General features: G+C 50.4%; 1 protein-coding gene across 1 annotated transcript in view; it reads left to right on the top strand.

The window, feature by feature from the left end:
• Positions 1–18,102, top strand: part of MEGF11 (multiple EGF like domains 11) — a 247,823-nt gene that overhangs the window by 156,609 nt on the left and 73,112 nt on the right. The window contains exons 5-8 of the mRNA XM_007448126.1: positions 5,925–6,171; positions 7,402–7,522; positions 12,779–12,915; positions 17,278–17,490. Coding sequence (XP_007448188.1) covers positions 5,925–6,171; positions 7,402–7,522; positions 12,779–12,915; positions 17,278–17,490 — 718 coding nt within the window. The remainder of the gene's footprint in view (positions 1–5,924; positions 6,172–7,401; positions 7,523–12,778; positions 12,916–17,277; positions 17,491–18,102) is intronic.

Genomic DNA, 18,102 nt, shown 5'->3' with positions numbered 1-18,102 from the left:
GTCTGTCAAATGGACGAGTAGAAGACCAGAAGTGCCCAAGTGTGAGGGCATCAGTCAGTAGGTGAATGGGTTTTGAATGCCTTCCTGGATGTCTCTTAGCCCCCTCAAAACACAGTGAGCAAAATTAACCTCATCCTTTCCCCCAAGTGTCTGCTCTTCCCCTTGTGTTTCCATAAAGTATGTGGCACCAGCATCCACCCAGCAGCCTAAGCCAAAGCTAGGGTACCAACCTCCCTCTTTCTTCTTCCCTGAGCACCCTGTCAGTCACCACGTCCTTGCTGATTCAACCTCATAAACTCAGCTGAAATCTGTCCCCTTGTCTCCATCCCAAACGCTACTACCTTAGTCAAGGCCACCATCATCTCCTTCCCATTATAACAGCCAGGTGCCCAACCCCACCCCTACTCCATCTCTCCTGCTCACATATCTATTCTCACCAGACCAATCTTTCAGCAGCCACACCTGGTCTTGTCAGTCCTCCACTTAGAACATATTCAGAGCCTCCCGGCCCGTGTACGAAGTCTGCCCCCATTAACATGGCTCACGGGGACTTCCCTGGTGGCGCAGTGGTTAAGAATCCGCCTGCCAATGCAGGGGACACGGGTTCGAGCCCTGGTCCGGGAAGATCCCACATGCTGCGGAGCAGCTAAGCCCATGCGCCACAACTACTGAGCCTGCGCTCTAGAGCCCGCAAGCCACAACTACTGAGCCCATGCACTACAACTACTGAAGCCTGCGCACCTGGAGCCCATGCTCTGCAACGGGAGAAGGCACCGCAATGAGAAGCCTGCGCATTGCAACGAAGAGCAGACCCCGCTCGCCGCAACTAGAGAAAGCCTGTGCGCCATAACGAAGACCCAACACTGCCAAAAATAAATAAATAATAAAATTAATAAATTTTTTAAAAAAACAAACATGGCTCATAAAGCCCTTGGACCTGGTACCCAGCCCAGGAATCGACCTCACCTTGTACCTTGGTCTCCCTTAAAGTCTACACTCCAGACACACATATCTTTTTTTTCATTTTCCCTCACATTCATGCTTTTTCCCCACTCCAAACGTTTATATACATTATTTCCTCTGCCTAGATTCATTCCCCACCCTCAGCCCTCCTTCAGGTCTTTTCTTTGAAGACATCTTCCCTAACCACCCCTGTCTGGGTTCAGACCTGCCTGTGTCTTCCTCTGATGCCCTGAATGACCCCTATTATAGCCCTTCTGCAGTCAGCCTTAAATGCTGCTCTCGTTGCTCTGTCCCCACCCACTATACACTCCAAGAGGGAGGGACACTTTCTGGCCCTCGCAGGTGCTTTGGTTGAATGAACGAGTAAAAGAACGAAAGCACCCAGGTGTTAGTGCATATGGGCTTCATGACAATATCCAGCTCCCTTATCAGAGGCATAATTTTGCTTCTTACTGGGTTTGGTTGTGACAGAGTGAATGGAGGCCCCGTCTGATAAGTAAAGCATAACTGTCTGCCCTGGGATGCACCAAGGGCAAGCTGGCTGTGGACTCCAGCAGTTCAGTACAGAGCCAAGGTCTGAGGGCAGTGACTATGCCAGCACAATGAGGGGAATCTCTTGTTCTGGGTCCCAGGGCTGTTCATAGTGATGAGTGGGGAGGATGTGGCTAGTCTCTGTGGTGTCCCGGTCCTCGTGCTTTGCAACTGCTACCTTGTCCCCAATGGCACCTCTTAAATCTCTCTCCTCAGAATCATCATTCAGAAAGTGTCACATGCACCTCCAGTGGAGAGTGCTGGAGCCAGAAAACATGGCCTGCCCTTGACTATAACCTTGGGCAATCACATAATCTCTCTGACCCTTTATTTCCCCATCTGTAAAGTGGAGAGATAATAAGACCTAATTCACATGGTTTTAAATGTCACAAGTGAGCATTTAAAACGTGGTTGTTATTATTATTACAGTGGAGTCACATCATATGTACGTTAAACTCATGCAAATTTAACTACATATGCTTGACAACAAAAAGAGATAGAGAAATGATACGGTAGGTAAGTCTGCTGTCTTTCTACTCACTGAGTAGATCTCCCAGAGAGAAGGTGACGTGGCAGATGCCGGACTGCTGGGTGCTCCATCACTCTCTGTCCTGTGAGCCTCTTTCGGTGTGAGTGCAGGTTATAATGATAACTGGACTCAATTCTTTAAATTGAGATATAGTTGACATATAACAATTATATTAGTTTCAGGTTGTAACATAATGATTCAACATCTGTATATATTGCGAAATGATCGCCACCCTAAGTCTAGTTAACATCACACGTGGTTACAGTTGTTTTTTTCTTATGATGAGACCTTTTAAGATCTTCTCTCTTAGCAACTCTCAAATATACAATACAGAATTATTAACTATAGTCACCATGCTGTACATTACATCCCCTGAACTCATTTATCTTGTAGCTGGAAGTTTGTACCTTTTGACTACCTTTGCCCCTTTTGCCCACTCCCTGCCTCTGACAACCACCAGTCTGTTTTCTGTATCTATGAGTTTGATGTTTGTTTGTTTGTTTGTTAGACTCCACATATAAGTGAGATTATATGGTATTTGTCTTTCTCTGTCTGACTTCTTTCACTTAGCATAATGCCCTCAAAATGTCTGTCCATATTGTCACAAATGGCAAGATTTCCTTCTTTTTCATGGCCGAATAATATTCCATTGTGTGGGACTTCCCTGGTGGTGTGGTGGTTAAGAATCTGCCTGCCAGTGCAGGGGGCACAGGTTCGAGCCCTGGTCCGGGAAGATCCACATACTGTGGAGCACCTAACCCTGTGCACCACAACTACTGAGCCTGCGAGCCACAACTACGGAAGCCCACGTGCCACAACTACTGAAGCCCACGTGCCTAGAACCCATGCTCCACAACAGGAGAAGCCATCGCAGTGAGAAGCCCATGCACCACAACAAAGAGTAGCCCCCACTAGCTGCAACTAGAGAAAGCTTGCGCGCAGCAACGAAGACCCAACACAGCCATAAATAAATAAGTAAATAAAATTATAAAAAAATATATTCCATTGTGTGTGTGTGTGTGTGTGTGTGTGTGTGTGTGTATGTGTGTGTGTATTCATCCACTGATGAACGTTTAGGTTGCTTCTGTGTTTTGGCTAGTGTAAATAATGCTGCAGTGAACATGGGGGTGCAGATATCTTTTCAAGTTAATGTTTTCATTTCTTTCAGATAAATACCCAGGAGTAGAATTGCTGGATTTTACAGTAGTTCTATTTTTAAGTTTTTGAGGAACCTCCATACTGTTTTTCATACTGGCTGCACCAACTTAAATTCCCACCAACAATGCACAAGGGTTTCTCTTTCTCCACATCCTTGTCAACACTTGTTATTTCTTGTCTTTTAGATAATAGCCAGTCTATCAGGTTTGAGGTGACATCTCAGTGTGGATTTTTTTTTTAATCTATGCATTCTTTTTTTTTAATAAATAAATTATTTATTTATTTATTTTGGCTGCGTTGGGTCTTCGTTGCTGCGCACGGTCTTTCTCTAGTTGCAGCAAGTGGGGGCTACTCTTCATTGCAGTGCGTGGGCTTCTCATTGTGGTGGCTTCTCTTGTTGTGGAGCACGGGCTCTAGGCACACAGGCTTCAGTGGTTGTGGCTCGAGGGCTCTAGAGTGCAGGCTCAGTGGTTGTGGCGCACGGGCTTTGTCGCTTCGCAGCATGTGGGATCTTCCTGGACCAGGGCTCAAACCCATGTCCCCTGCATTGGCAGGCAGATTCTTAACCACTGCACCACCAGGGAAGTCCCCTCAGTGTGATTTTGATTTGCATTTCCCTGATGGTTATGAGCATCTTTTCAAGTACGTGTTGGTCATCTGTATGTCTTCTTTGTAAAAATATCTATTCAGATTCTCTACCCATTTTTTAATCAGACTGTTTGTTTGTTTGCTATTTCGTTGTATATGTGATTTGCAAATATTTTGTCCCATTTGGTAGGTTGCCTTTTCATTTTGTTGATCGTTTCCTTTGCTGTGCAGAAGCTTTTTAGTTTCATGTAGTTCCACTTGTTGATTTTGCTTCACTTGCCTTTGCTTTTAGTGTCAAATCCAAAAAATCATTGCCAAGACCAATATCAGGGAGCTTACTACCTATGTTTTCTTCTAGGAGTTTTTGGTTCTGGTCCTACATTCAAGGCTTTAATCCATTTTGAGTTGATTTTTACATATGGTGTAAAATAGGGGTCCAGTTTCATTCTTTTGCATGTGGCTGTCCAGTTTTCCCAACACCATTTATTGAAGAAACTGTCCTTTCCCCATTGTATATTCTTGGCTCCTTTGTCATAAATTAGTTGACTGTATACGCATGGGTTTCTTTCTGGACTCTGTATTCTGTTCCGTTGATCCATGTGTCTGTTTTTATGCCAATATCATACTGTTTGAATTACTATAGCTTTGTAATATAATTTAAAATCAGAAAGTGTGATGCCCCCAGCTTTGTTCATCTTTCTCAAAATTGTTTTGGCTATTGGACTTGGTTTTTGACTCACTTACTGTAGTGCCAGGTAGAAAATGCAGGGTGAGTCTTGCGCAGAACTTGGCAGCTTGGTTTGTATGTGTGTATATTTGGGGCACCATGAAGAAGGGATGAAGCAAGATAGGGTGATTGGGATTCCAGGCCTAGTGTGGTTCCATCTACTAAAAGTAATGGACAGTTTCCATGACTTTGACCAATTGACCCTGGTCAGCAAGTGGGAAGTATATGCAGGAGGGCTGGTGGGGCTGCTAGAGTGATTCTTCCATCTGGGATTTCTCAGAATGAGGGACTTTCAATGGTGAAACTGGGACAGTTAGTCACTCTGATTGTCAGACAAGGGAGACATCTTTTACAGCCCACTTCAGATGGCTTCTCTTCCAGGAAATGTTGCCTGCTTCCTTAGCTGGGAGCAGTCTTTTTCTCCATGGAACATCTCCTAGTACATTATTTATGCCTGTCCTTGCCTGAACTCCACACGCACCTCTACTCCAGGATTTGAGTGAATGAGGCTATAGTTGAAGGATGTCTTGCTGTTGTGTGTCTTGTATGCATCAAGCGAGGGTCAGACTAGGAAGTGGCAGCAGGCTGGGTGACCTACCTGAGGACTGCCATTCAGCCCCTTTCCCCCCCAACCCCGCCGCAGAGTGTGAATTGCTACAAAGCTGGCTCAGATATCACTCTTTGAAACATTTAATTACATATAAAGATCTTCAAGGCTGTCTGTCACCTCCCAGGGAAATATTTCTTTTTTCCTGCTCCTTCTGAAGTTGGCTGCTTGGAAAATAATGAAATTGAACTGAGGATGAAGGAGCCAGGAGGTGTAGGCATTACTGCTAGGGAGACGCAGGAAGAAAGAGAGATGGGGGTGGAGGCGGTGACAGGGAGATGGAGCCGGGGGAGGGGCAGGGCGTTAGAAGACTTGTTCACAGAGAGTGAGATGCAAGAGGTGAGAAGAACTAATGTTTCAGGAAGAGATGGAGAGAGAGAGAGATGGGAGCTGGGCTGGGGAGGCACCAAGAAGGGGAGGAGGGTCACGGAGAAGAGGGGAGGCACCCTGGAAGAGACAGGGCCTGGCTGAGAGGAAGAGAGAGCCAACCAAGAAGAGTTTCGGCAAAGGTAAAATAACCTGTGGTTCCAGACTTTCAGTACCGGAGAGGGGGCTCTGGAGAGGCGTGGTTGGAATGGAATGACCCTGACTGGGAGACGCATTGAAGAAAGAAGCTTCTGAGCTTGGATGATTATTTGGGGGTGGAGTGGGGGTTGGCAAGGAGCTGATGGAGCTATGAAGCGCCAAAACTTCCATCCAGAAACCCCTTGCCGCCTCCTATCCAGGGAAGAGCAATGCAGAGATGGGAAGGCTGTTTCCAGCCCCCATCCCAAGCACAGTCCACGGGGATCCCTCTGCCCTGACCCGCTCCTCTCTTGCAGGCTGCGACAGCGACCACTGGGGCCCCCATTGCAGCAACCGGTGCCAGTGCCAAAACGGAGCCCTGTGCAACCCCATCACCGGCGCTTGCGTGTGTGCTGCCGGCTTCCGAGGCTGGCGCTGCGAGGAGCTCTGCGCACCTGGCACCCACGGCAAGGGCTGCCAGCTGCCGTGCCAGTGTCGCCACAGCACCAGCTGCGATCCCCGCACCGGCGAGTGCCTCTGCTCGCCCGGCTATACTGGTGTCTAGTGAGTAAAGCCCGGGGCGGCTGGGAGAGCAGGATCGGGAAACACTTGGAGGGTCAAGATAGTCCTGGCTGTAAAATCTCCTGCGCTCCGACCCCAAGTCCTGCAGAGGCTGAACGCCCGGGCCTCGCCCACACCCTCAGATCCCTGTTGTCCAGGCCCCAGGGGGACTGGTGCGAGCTGGGAGGGCACATTCTGATGGAGGCTCTCATGGCCAGAGGAGCTGGCTAACCTCCTCCCAGGAGGCCCTCCCTGGTCCAGGCCCCAGACCTCAGTTTGGAATTCTGATCGTAACCCAAATGCCGTTGTTGACCCTTCCAGGCCATTTGAGGCAGAGTGGGGTGAGGGCCCTGGGCAGATACCATGCACAGATTCGGGGAGTTTACTGCCCCTGTTCCTCTTCCCTGACCTTCTCCCCTCAGACCCCAAGCAGCCCCTCACTCCAGTCCCCTGGAGGCGGAGGCTGCATGGACAGGAGCCCCCAAGACTGCTTAGTTGAGGCCCCTTCAGAGGCAAGGTGGAAGTTCTCCACCCTGTCAAAGGCTCAGTGGCCTCCCAGCAGCCCTAGATCCTGAGGGGGACACCCAAGGACTCTGGCTGCAGGTACATCTTTGATGGATGTTGTGTGTCCCCTGCCCCAGTGTCCGGCCACAGCTCCAGGGGCCAAACATTGGGCTAAGGCCCAAGACCAAGACCCCAGGCAAATCTTTCCCTGCATCTCAGCAGTGATAGTCCCTGAATAGAAGCCTGTTGTGGTAGCTGAAAGCCTGGAAGAGGGTGGAGGCATGCCCCAGATGCTCCCTCTCTCTGAACTTAGGCAGAATATGAAGACTGGAGTCATGGCTACGTCTCATGGCCTTTGCTTGTCCTGTTCCTTCTGCCTGGCATGCCCTTCCTCCCCTTCTCCCAGTGAAATTAACTTCACCTCCAAGACTCAAGTGAAATGTCTCCCTCCTAGGGAAGCCTTCCTCAGCTTTCCCTCCCAGTAGAGCCCTCTTCTTTACCCTAAAAGCGCTTACGTCATCCTCCAGGTACTGGTCCAAGCACACAACCTTCCAGTCCATTGTATCTGAGCCCTGTTTTCCCTCTCCTGGCCTTGTGTCTAGTATAGTTCACACTGACTGTGAACTCACTAACTTCTAGGGAGCCCGGGAGCCTTGGGACTGCAAGCACTAGGGCCCTGTGACCTGATCTGCATGCAGCTGCCTCTAACGCCTCTGCTTCCCCACGCAGCTGCGAGGAGCTCTGCCCACCTGGGAGCCACGGGGCTCACTGTGAGCTGCGCTGCCCCTGCCAGAATGGGGGTACCTGCCACCACATCACTGGCGAGTGTGCCTGCCCCCCAGGCTGGATGGTAGGTGGACCTGCAGGATCTGGGTGGGGCCCTGTAAGAGGTCTGAGCATCCCTCACATGTACCCTGGAGGGCTAAATTCCTCTCGCACCCTGAATACCCTGCCTCCTCTTCATGGTCATGGGCATCATTAGACACTGCCAGTTGTGTCATGGACACAGCTTTGAATCCCAGGGCTCCCATCTAAGTGCTGTGTGACCTGAAGCAAGTTACTTAACCTCTCTGAGCCTGTGGTCCCTCATGTGCAAAGGAGTTGAATTATTCTCATGAATTGTCTCTGTCTTTCAGCATAGGGACTCACTTGAGCTGCTCCGGGCTCTGAAATGTGGTGAAAAGGGCACGGTATAAAGATTGGGGTGGTGCAGGGGAAGGGAGAGAGCAGGGTATGAATCAGCTTCATTTATAGAACTTCAGATTCCCAGCCTCCAACCTCTGTACTCACACACATACACATATTCTGATTCTGTGGGCCCCGGAATCTGTATTTTAACAAGTGCTCCAGGTGATTCTGATGCAGCCTCAACCAATCCAGGTCTCTTGTCCGGGAACCACCATTGTGGGAAAGGGGGATGAGATTTATCACATCACATCAGGCCTCATATCCAATGTTGACCCTGAAAAAAGCCCTCGGCTATTCTAGCCTCTGCTTCCCTGTCTGCAAAGCTGGCATGAAAACCGTCAGCCCTGGGACTTCCCTGGAGGTCCAGTGGTTAAGACTTCATGCTTCCAATGCAGGGGACGCGGGTTTGATCCCTGGTCAGGGAACTAAGATCCCACATGCAGCGCGGTGTGGCCAAAAAATTTAAAAAATTAAAAATTAAAAAAAAAAAAAACAGCCCTGCCCTTCATAGCAGCATGGTTGGCAGAAGGCTCAGATGAGGCAGTGCCCATCCAATGTGCCTTGCAAGCTCTGGAGTTCTCTACAGTTGCTTTTTGTATGTCCCTGGATGCCACAGAGAAGCCACAGCCTCCTTTTAGCCAGTATGCTCCCCCTGTCAGTGTCCCCACTCTCCACAGTCCCAAGCCCCTCAGAAGCAGTGAGTCATGGAGGCTGACTTTCCCGTTTCAGGGGAAGCTCAGTGACGTAGCCGGCTGCCTCCCCTGGAGCCTGAGGCTTTGCAAAGCCAGGAAGGACAGGGCTGCTGTGCAGGAGTGGGATCTTTCCAGAGGCTGTGAACGACAAGGTCATGGTGTGTGTGTGGAGGGGTGGACAGCAGGAGGGATGGCTGCAGGGCCTATTGAGGCAGGCAGAGATTTGCCAGAGTTTTTTGTTTTTGTTTTTGTTTTTCTGCGGTACGCGGGCCTCTCACTGTTGTGGCCTCTCCCGTTGCGGAGCGCAGGCTCCGGACGCGCGGGCTCAGCGGCCATGGCTCACGGGCCCAGCCGCTCTGCGGCATGTGGGATCTTCGCAGACCGGGGCGCGAACCCGTGTCCCCTGCATTGGCAGGCGGACTCTCAACCACTACGCCACCAGGGAAGCCCTATTTGTAGACTTTTTAATGATGGCCATCCTGACCAGTGTGGGGTGATCCCTCATTGTAGTTTTGATTTGCATTTCTCTAATAATTAGCAATGATGATCATCTTTTCACGTGCCTATTGGCCATCTTTGGAGAAATGTCTGTTTAGGTCCTCTGCCCATTTTTCGATTGGATTGGGTTTTTTGTTTGTTTGTTTGTTTGTTTGTTTGTTTTGCGGTGCGCGGGCCTCTCACTGTTGTGGCCTCTCCCGTTGCGGAGCGCAGGCTCCGGACGCGCAGGCTTAGCAGCCATGGCTCACGGGCCCAGCCGCTCCGAGGCATGTGGGATCTTCCCGGACCGGGGCACGAACCCGTGTCCCCTGCATCGGCAGGCAGACTCTCAACCACTGGGCCACCAGGGAAGCCCGGCCCCCTCCTTTTTTATGCTCCATTTAGCCATGGTCCTCTTTAAGTGCAGCTGGTTTCCAGATTTTGACAGAACCATTTGATCCAACCAGTCCCGAGAGGAGCAGGACTGTTGTCTCACCTCATCTCTAACCTTCTAGATGCCACACAGCCTGAGATCCCACTGCACTTGGAGATACGCTTTCAGGTGACTGTAGGGCAGGTGTGTTAGGGCTGTCACAACAAAGTAACACAGACTGGGTGGCTTAAACAACAGAAATTTGTTTTCTCACAGTTTTAGAGGCCAGAAGTCTGAGACCAAGGTGTTGGCAGGGTTGGTTTCTTCTGAGGCTTCAGTCCCTGGCTTGTAGATTGCTGTCTTCTCCCTGCATCTCCACATGGCCCTCCCTCTGCACCTGTGTGTGTCCTAATCTCCTCTCCCAATGAGGACATGGGTCATATTGGATTAGGGCCCACCCTAATGACCTCATTTTAACTTTATTGCCTCTCTCAAGCCACATTGTAAGTTGCCAGGGGTTAGGATATATGAATCTAGAGGGACACACAATTCAGCTCATAGTAGCAGGAAAGAAACCATAAGACCACAGCCCTCTCAAGCTGATACTTTCCTGCCTGTCCTCTCCCCCTACCTCTCCCCAAAAAGCTGTTCTTCCAACCAGCAGTAACCAATTAATTATGTGGTTCTCCCCCATGCTTCTCTGTCCCAGGTGATACTGGGCTCCCACCACCTGTACGTCTGGTGTCTGCTTGGGTTGAACTAATATTAGTGAAGGGCCTGCTCATCTCTAATACTGATGAAGCTTCCTTCACATCTCTAATCCCACTGAATCTTAACAACCACCTGGGAGACTGGGGGTTCCCACTCACATTTTCTAGATGAGGAAACCGAGGCTCAGAACGATCACGTGACTTGTCCTCGCTCAGCCATCTGGAAGGAGGTAGAACTAGGGGTTGAGCCCAAGTCCTGACTTTGAGTCTACCGTTCTTCCCACCGCACCAGGCAGCAGTCCTTCCAAGGTAACAGATTGCTTCAGGCCCCAGGAGCTCGAGCCTGAGGAGGGGTTTAGGGTTACAGGGACCTGGGGTGCTGCATTTGGGGAATACTGAGCAGAGGCTCAAAGAAGTGCTCGCCCTCCTATCCAAAAAAGTCTCAAGGATGTTTGATTTCCCCAGGAAGTGTTGAAAGGAAGCAAGCTTTCCTATTGGCCTCTTTAGGGGGCCCTGGTCATGTCTCAGAAACTCTGAAGAGAAAGGGAGTTTGCATTCTAACAGGGTGGATGGTGTATATGGGCGTCTGTGTGTGTGTGTGTGTGTGTAGGTACAGGGTACCCCACAGTGCTCCGTGATGGAGAGGTAGGAGGTATAAGCACAGCCCCCAGGATGGCTCAGAATGTTTTTTCAGGGTCAGAATGTCCTTGTCCAGGACCGCAGAAGACTGGCTCAGATGGTGGCCAGAAAGACTCATCTCTTCCCTCAAGAATCCCTGGAGCTTGTGGGGTACAGTGAGAAAGGCAAAGCCCAGGTAAACCCCACCACCTCCAGGAAGAAGACGGATGCCCTCGTCTCAGTAGCTTTTCCCTGCCCCTCTCCTCACATACACACTCATCCCACCGCCCAGGGCTGCTGCCTCTGCTGCTCAGTCCCCCGTCCCTGCCCCGCCCAGCCCCGCCCCGCACTGTCTGACTTATTAAGTGTAGAGGAGACATCTGAGCGAAAAGGCCTCCCACTTAATTCATTACAAGTAGATTGGGTGATATTGATAGATGACCCGGGTCAGCAGGATTTTCCTGCCTAAACTAGCTTCCTCGGGGTTGGCAGTTATTGGTGCTTAATAATTGTGTGTTGAACTAATTGATTAATTAATTGTGGGAGAATCCTTGATCTCCATAAGAAAAAGGACCGTCTCTGGTATGGGAGAGGCTGGAAGGGCAGCAGGAGACAAGAGTAAGTTTAGATTTCTGTCTGATAAAGATCTAAGAGTCACATGTATAATTTAAAAATTATACACAGTATCTAATACCACAAGGCTTCTACTGGAGGGAGGGGGAAGTAGTCCTCTGCACCCCCCAGACCTGCCACAAGTCCGTCCCCTGAAAGGTACCAGCTTCAAATCTTTTAGGTGTTTCTTCTGGCATTTCCCTCCATATTTCTACGTAATGTGCTTTACTGCCATCTCCCAACTTGCTAGAGCCTCGTTTCAAATATCTGGTGATCCCTGGCTTCCTGTTCATGTTTTACCATGATCCTTGGAAAAGCTGGTTGGAATCCTAGGGGGCAGGGGGAGATGCCAGGCTTGTTGACTGATGGAACTCTCAAATATCATTACTTATAGGCCTTTCTTCTCAGTCTCCCCGGAAAGGAATCCGCCAGAACCCTGACAGAGGGAGTAGAGTCTGGTCACTAGCATCGTAGGAGCTGAGCAGGGGAAGAGAGCAGAGGGTCTGTTCAGCAGTCAGGTCTCAGGAGATCTCCATTTCTGTTGCCCCACTCCCCTTAGCTGTGCTTGGTGTCCCTGTGTCTGAAGCCTTATACAGATCCCTAAAAGTAAACTGTCAGTCTTGGGAAGTCACTTGGCTATTTGAAATGGGAGTAAAAATCTGGGGTCTAATTCCCTCTTTTATAAACTTTCAGACCGTCCCCCTATTTCCCCACACGTGCACCTTGGCCTTCAGAGGCCCCTGGTGTCTCTGATTCCTGAGCTCTTCTGAGCTTTGTCTTGCAACGCGTGCTCTGCAGGCACTTGGCATTGCTGAGAAAGCAGAAACCCCAGCAGTTTCTGCTCCTCTATCTGCCGGTCCATCTTCCACCACGTGACACCTCTTGTCCTCTACGGTCCCCTCTCCCCTTCCTTTTCTCCTTGTAGGTCTGCACGTTCCCCCCCCCTCCCTTTACTCTCCTCTTAGCTGGGTTTGGGAAAGATGTAGAGATAAATGCGTGTTTCCAGACCACCATGTTTAATCACACCGCTGCTTTGTTTTTCCTCAGCACTTTATTGTCTATCGGTGTGAGGGCACCTAGCACCGTGCGCTAGTTACCTGCTTTCTTGTCTCTCTCCCTAGTATACTGGGAGGAGAGAAATTGAGTCTTACTCATATTTTCGTATCCCTAGTGTCTAACACAGGACCTGGTATACAACAGGCACTCAGTAAGTGTGTGCTGAATAATTAGCTGAGCCCATTGGCCTCAGTCGGCCCATCTCTAGCTTGAAGCCATGGTGTCCCGCTTTCTATGCTTCTGTGACTGGGGAGAGGGTCCCACTGAGGGAATGGCGTGGTCCCTTGGGCTGCAGCAACTGTGCTAATTCTAGAAGAAGGTGGCCTCAGGATTGCATCTCAGCAGCACCACCTCTGCATGTCTTCCCTCCTGTGTTGCAGGGAGCAGTGTGCGCCCAGCCCTGCCCACCAGGGACATTCGGCCAGAATTGCAGCCAGGACTGTCCTTGCCACCATGGAGGGCAGTGTGACCACGTGACTGGGCAGTGCCACTGCACAGCCGGATACATGGGGGACAGGTAAGGAAGCTGTTAACTCTCGTCCTTGATGTGCATAATACTCATTTTCACAGCAGCCTTGGAGAGAACAGCTCAGGTTTAGCGGTCCATGGCTACCTTCTGCCAGCTTTCCTGTTCCTTTCTCAAAAAGCATTCTGAGTCCTTCTGCCAACCCATCCTTCCTGGCCCTCAGCCTGCTGAGGGTACCCACCCCCACCCCCAGCCCAGTGACCCAAGCCCTGAACTTGCATTGACTCACCTGGGGAAGGGGGTGGGCACCTACCACCACTCTCTACTTGCTGCCCTCCTGGAGAGAGGCAGTGGCACCGATAAGCCAAGGAAGCTGAGCGTGCAAACTCAGTTCACACATTTTGCACAGTTGCTTTTAGAAGTGGATTTTTATTCCTGACGTGAGTTCTGCCAAAAGGATACTGACGTCAATTTGCATCCTCTGAAGGCCTGTGGCCTGAGAGCAGACTGAACAAGGGCACCAATGTCCTGGTATTAAACCAGCCTTGCAGCCTTAGTGGATGACCCACAAAACATATAACGGAGGGACTACCAGACGTACACACTTGCCATGGTAAGAAAGATTCCACGATGATAGGGCAGGCGCTCTAGAAGGAGCAGAAACGGCAGTCAAGGTGTCTGACGGTGAGTGGATTCAGAGCTGGCGGAGGACGTTTGTCCAGAGAACCAGGACGAGTCCCCTCCCTCTCACTCTGAACCACGTGTGTCTCTTTGAGCGGAGAGACGGGCAGTAGAGAGGAGGCTGTCACACCCTTGCCTGCTTCTGTGGGATCCATGCTTCACCTCTGGCCCTGGATTTTGTTACTCTGCTTCCCCTGCCCAGGTAACAGCAGGAAGCAGGAAGCAGGCCTGAATTAACCAATGACTCCTTCTGGCTCTGACCAACATAATTGCGCCCCTCCAGCTCTCACTGGAGTCAGCCCCAAGTCCTCAGTGGTCCAGAAAAGAGATTTTCCGTTTTTAGCTTTAGGCTTGCATACCCCCAGCCTGAAGTCTTTTAAGCCAGATCTGATCTCTTTGTGAGGCAGTGTTCATCTCCGTGAGCATCCCTGGCACAGAATGCGGGGTGTGGCATCTGGGGATCCATCCCTCTCTGACCTCTGTTGGAGACTGCATCTCTAGGTGGAGAAGGGAGGCAGGACTAAAGCACTGAGCCACCTTCCCATCCTCACCATCTCCCTGGATAAGTAGACATTTGGGATGAGCCAGCAGGAACAGGAGCCTTTGTTTCTGGACACTTCACAGGAGAGCGAATACAACCCATTCATTGTTGGAGACAAGCGGGCCCAAGGTTCCAGCTGACTGGACTCAGCACCAGCGGATCCAGCCTCATTGGTGCCAAGATGTACCAAATGGAGAAATACCCCTAGTCCCTCTTGTTGGGGTCCAGCCCATGATCCTGAGGCAGAGAGAAACCCCAAAAGCCTCGGGGTCTTCAGGCAAGCTTCGTCAGCCATCTACAGAAGAATTCCTAGAAGGGCCCGGTAGCATTTGGGTTTCCCACCTAAACGGGCTGCCTGGTGTTTAATATTTTGTAAAATTGCCTCCATTTATTTTGTAGGTGACAGCTGCAGGAACCCAGCCCACAGCACTGCAAGCATATTAAAGTTGAGAGGGTATGATAATGCAGGCCTCCCCGGATAGGCAGAATCCAGTGAAATTAAACATGAAACATAATGAGGGTTTTGCAGCTCATTTTGTAATTTAATTGAGCAATGTATCTGGTTGTTAATGGCAGTATCGGACACATAAGCTTGATAGGTTGCAAAGGAAGGATGTTTAAGGAGAAAACTAAATCCTGCTGTGATTACCCTTCTGTTCCACAGGCCCCATTATTAGCGTGCTTTGTGTAAAATTCATTAGCAGTCGTTGCTTGATCTCTAAATAAATAAGTTGTTTAACTTGTGGGTAGGAAAAAAAAAAAAAGAGGCTGATTATGTAAATGGATTAGGTTGTCAATATTTCATTTCTAGCTTCTTTTTCCGGGGCTGTGGACTCAGTCCCTTTGTAAATATGATGGGGCAGGACGTGCCCTTCAGAGAAGGGAGCTCACTGTCCAGGGCTGTACCCAGTCCTGCTGGATGGGAGAGAGAAGGAATGTTCCAGTGAAAAGGAGGAATCCAGAGGCGTCTCCAGGCTGGGGTTTCTTCCCCTGGTGTCTGAGACATCCAGGAGAGGCAACCTGAGTGACCTCTGGGGAAATCCATTCTGAGGCAAACAGGGGCTGGCAATCCAGGCGGCAGTTGTACAGCTCTTCACCGCGCTGTGTCCTCCCCTTCCGCCTTGGCTTCCCTCCTCACCTCCTCCATCCTACTCTCTCCTCCTTGCTGTCTTCCACCTCCCATTCCTTCTCTCTCTATCCCCTTCTCTCTTTCCTCTTCCTCCCTCTCTTTTCTGTTCTTTCCCTTGCTGAGGCCTCAAACTGACTAAAATGCAGCAAGATTTGTAGGAAGACGATCTGGGTGTGTGGTGGAAAACACTGCTTCCAACTCAGGACTCACCAAGAGTTAATAAAGACGCTAAGGCTGTATTTTTTTTTTTTTTTTTTTTTTTTTTCACGGGCCGCTCACTGTTGTGGCCTCTCCCGTTGTGGAGCACAGGCTCCGGACGCGCAGGCTCAGCGGCCATGGCTCACGGGCCCAGCCGCTCCGCGGCATGTGGGATCTTCCCAGACCGGGGCACGAACCCGTGTCGCCTGCATCGGCAGGCGGACTCTCAACCACTGCGCCACCAGGGCAGCCCAAGGCAGTATTTTTTTAAACATCTTGTATTGTTACCCTCTGCCCTGATTATTGTAGAACATACATAGAAAACCTGAAAATGGGAAGACATAATCATTAAACGACTTGTAATTCCTCAAGTCCACTCCAATGTTAACGTTTGGAATTCTTCCCTTTGAGCTTTCTCATGCCAGAAGGGCTCTGTTAGGAGAACTATAGAAAACAGTATTAACAAGAGTAATAATAAGAACTAACACTTCTTACTGAGCCCTTACCACGCATGGGGCACCTTTCTAAGTGTTTATACACGTTGCCTCATTTAATCCTCAAACACCTGGTGAGGTTTAGTTATTATCCTCCCATTTTTGTGATGAGGAAGCAGATGTCAGAGCTGTAAAGTCAGTTCCCCATCCTCTGCACCTTTGAAGCAGCGTGGGGATGCGGTTAATCCAAAACCCCAGAGTCCGTAGGCCATTGCTGTTTGTCTGTCTCTGGGACGCAGGGGTTGCCCATCTCTTTTACCCCATATGCCCCCAGGTTGACCCCTTAATTTATTGCTGTGACGATGAATTTACATCCCCTGGGGAATATCCCTGGGCTGGGGTGAGGGGTGTTGGGCACATCCAGGAAGCTAGGCAGTCAGCAGTGGAGGTTACACCCACCCACAGAGGACCCACAACCAATGGATGTCAGTTGATGAGTCAAATAATTATCATTATGCTGGGAGTTCCAAGTACCAGGCCCCAGCAGAGGCAGGTCGCAAAGGGGGCCAGGTCCTCTTCTTTGGGGGGCTCACCGGCTGATGGAAGAGGCTCAGCCCCTGCCTTGAGGGAACCCCCCGTCCAAGGAAGAGGAAATAGTCCCTGTCTTGGGGGATTCTCCAGTCTGATAAAGGAGGATGCATCTTGTACTCGTGGGGAAACTTGACACTGGTGGAAGAGGGTCGTCTCCCATATGGCAAAGAGAGACTGTACATCTGTCTGAAAGACTCAAAGAACAGAGACAATGAGTAGAAATAAAATTACCCTATTTCATCAAATCTGAGATGCCACCGATTGTGAGATGCATCATTAGTTTATATATTGCTAAGAATGAAAAACACTGAAAATTAAACTATGATATGCCATCAGTTATAAGACTTAACTGGTTTCAGAGATGTTAGAATATATTTTTAAAACAAGGTTTGTTGTTTACTGGGTACAGAAGTTTCAGTTTGGAAAGATGAAAAGGTTCTAGAGATGGACGGTGGTGATGGGTGCACAACAATATAAATGTACTTAATGCCACTGTACTGTACACTTAAAAATAATTAAAATGGTAAATTTATGTTATACTTATTTTACTGCAATCAAAAAATGAAAAAAAAAACACATAAGGTGTATAATCAATGAAATATGATAGTATGAACTCAGTCCTGGGGACTGAGGGGAACTGGCATGGAGGAGGGAATGGAGTGGGGTGACTAAACCACGGAATACTTCCTGGAGGAGGAGAGGAAAGAGGGGAGGAGGCTGTGAGGAGGTGCAGCACACCAGGCCCAGGCCTAGGCCTGGAGGCAGGGGTGGTACATGCTGGGTGGATCTGGAAGGGCAGGTGAGGGGGCATAGCCTCACCCTCCTCTGCTATCCCGCAGGTGCCAAGAGGAATGCCCCTTCGGGACCTTTGGCTTCCAGTGTTCCCTGCGCTGTGACTGCCACAACGGGGGTCAGTGTTCACCCACCACCGGTGCCTGCAAGTGTGAACCTGGCTACAAAGGCCCACGCTGCCAGGAGCGGCTGTGCCCCGAGGGCCTGCATGGCCCAGGCTGCAGCTTGCCCTGCCCCTGTGATGCCGACAACACCATCAGGTACGAACGATCTGGGGACAGGTGAGCGGGGGACAGGGGTGGGGTGGGCCCTGGTGGAAAGGGGGCTGTCAGGGCACAAACCCCACCTCCAGCCAGATCATCCAGGCAGGCAGTGAAAGAGCTGGGACCTCAGCAATCACCTTCACTGGCCAGTCTGATGAAAAGACGTAGGCCAACCTGAGACCCCACACACAGGAGCAGGAGGGAACTTGGTGGCCCTCAGGGAAACAGGGCAGGGATGGGTGGGAATGCGGGGGCTAGGCTCAGGGTACCAGGGCCCTGGGGGCGTGTTCGGGAGAACTTTTCGCTTCCACAGAGTCTGCATCTAACCAAGCCCTTTCCCAGCCCCGAGGGGCCCAGAGACAGGACCACCAAGGCAGAAGCAGGGTACTTGAGCCACAGAGGGACAGTGTTAGAAGGGACCTTAAAAACCGGTATGGCTGACCTGGGGCCTGCAGAGGGCTGTCCCCTGGGGCCGTGGCTAGAGTGGCGGAGCGGGAGGGACAGAGGGCAGGCCCACAGGGTCTTGGCTTGGGGTGGCCTCTCCCTGCACTCTGTGTCAGTGGTTTTTTTTTTTTTTTTTTTTTTTGGGTACCGGGGGCTTCCCTGGTG

Source organism: Lipotes vexillifer, unplaced genomic scaffold (assembly GCF_000442215.2).
Source record: "Lipotes vexillifer unplaced genomic scaffold, Lipotes_vexillifer_v1.1 scaffold713, whole genome shotgun sequence".
In the NCBI taxonomy this organism is placed as follows: Eukaryota; Metazoa; Chordata; class Mammalia; order Artiodactyla; family Lipotidae; genus Lipotes; species Lipotes vexillifer.
Note: the sequence above shows the minus strand (reverse complement) of the source record. Positions and strands in the feature narration are given on the sequence as shown.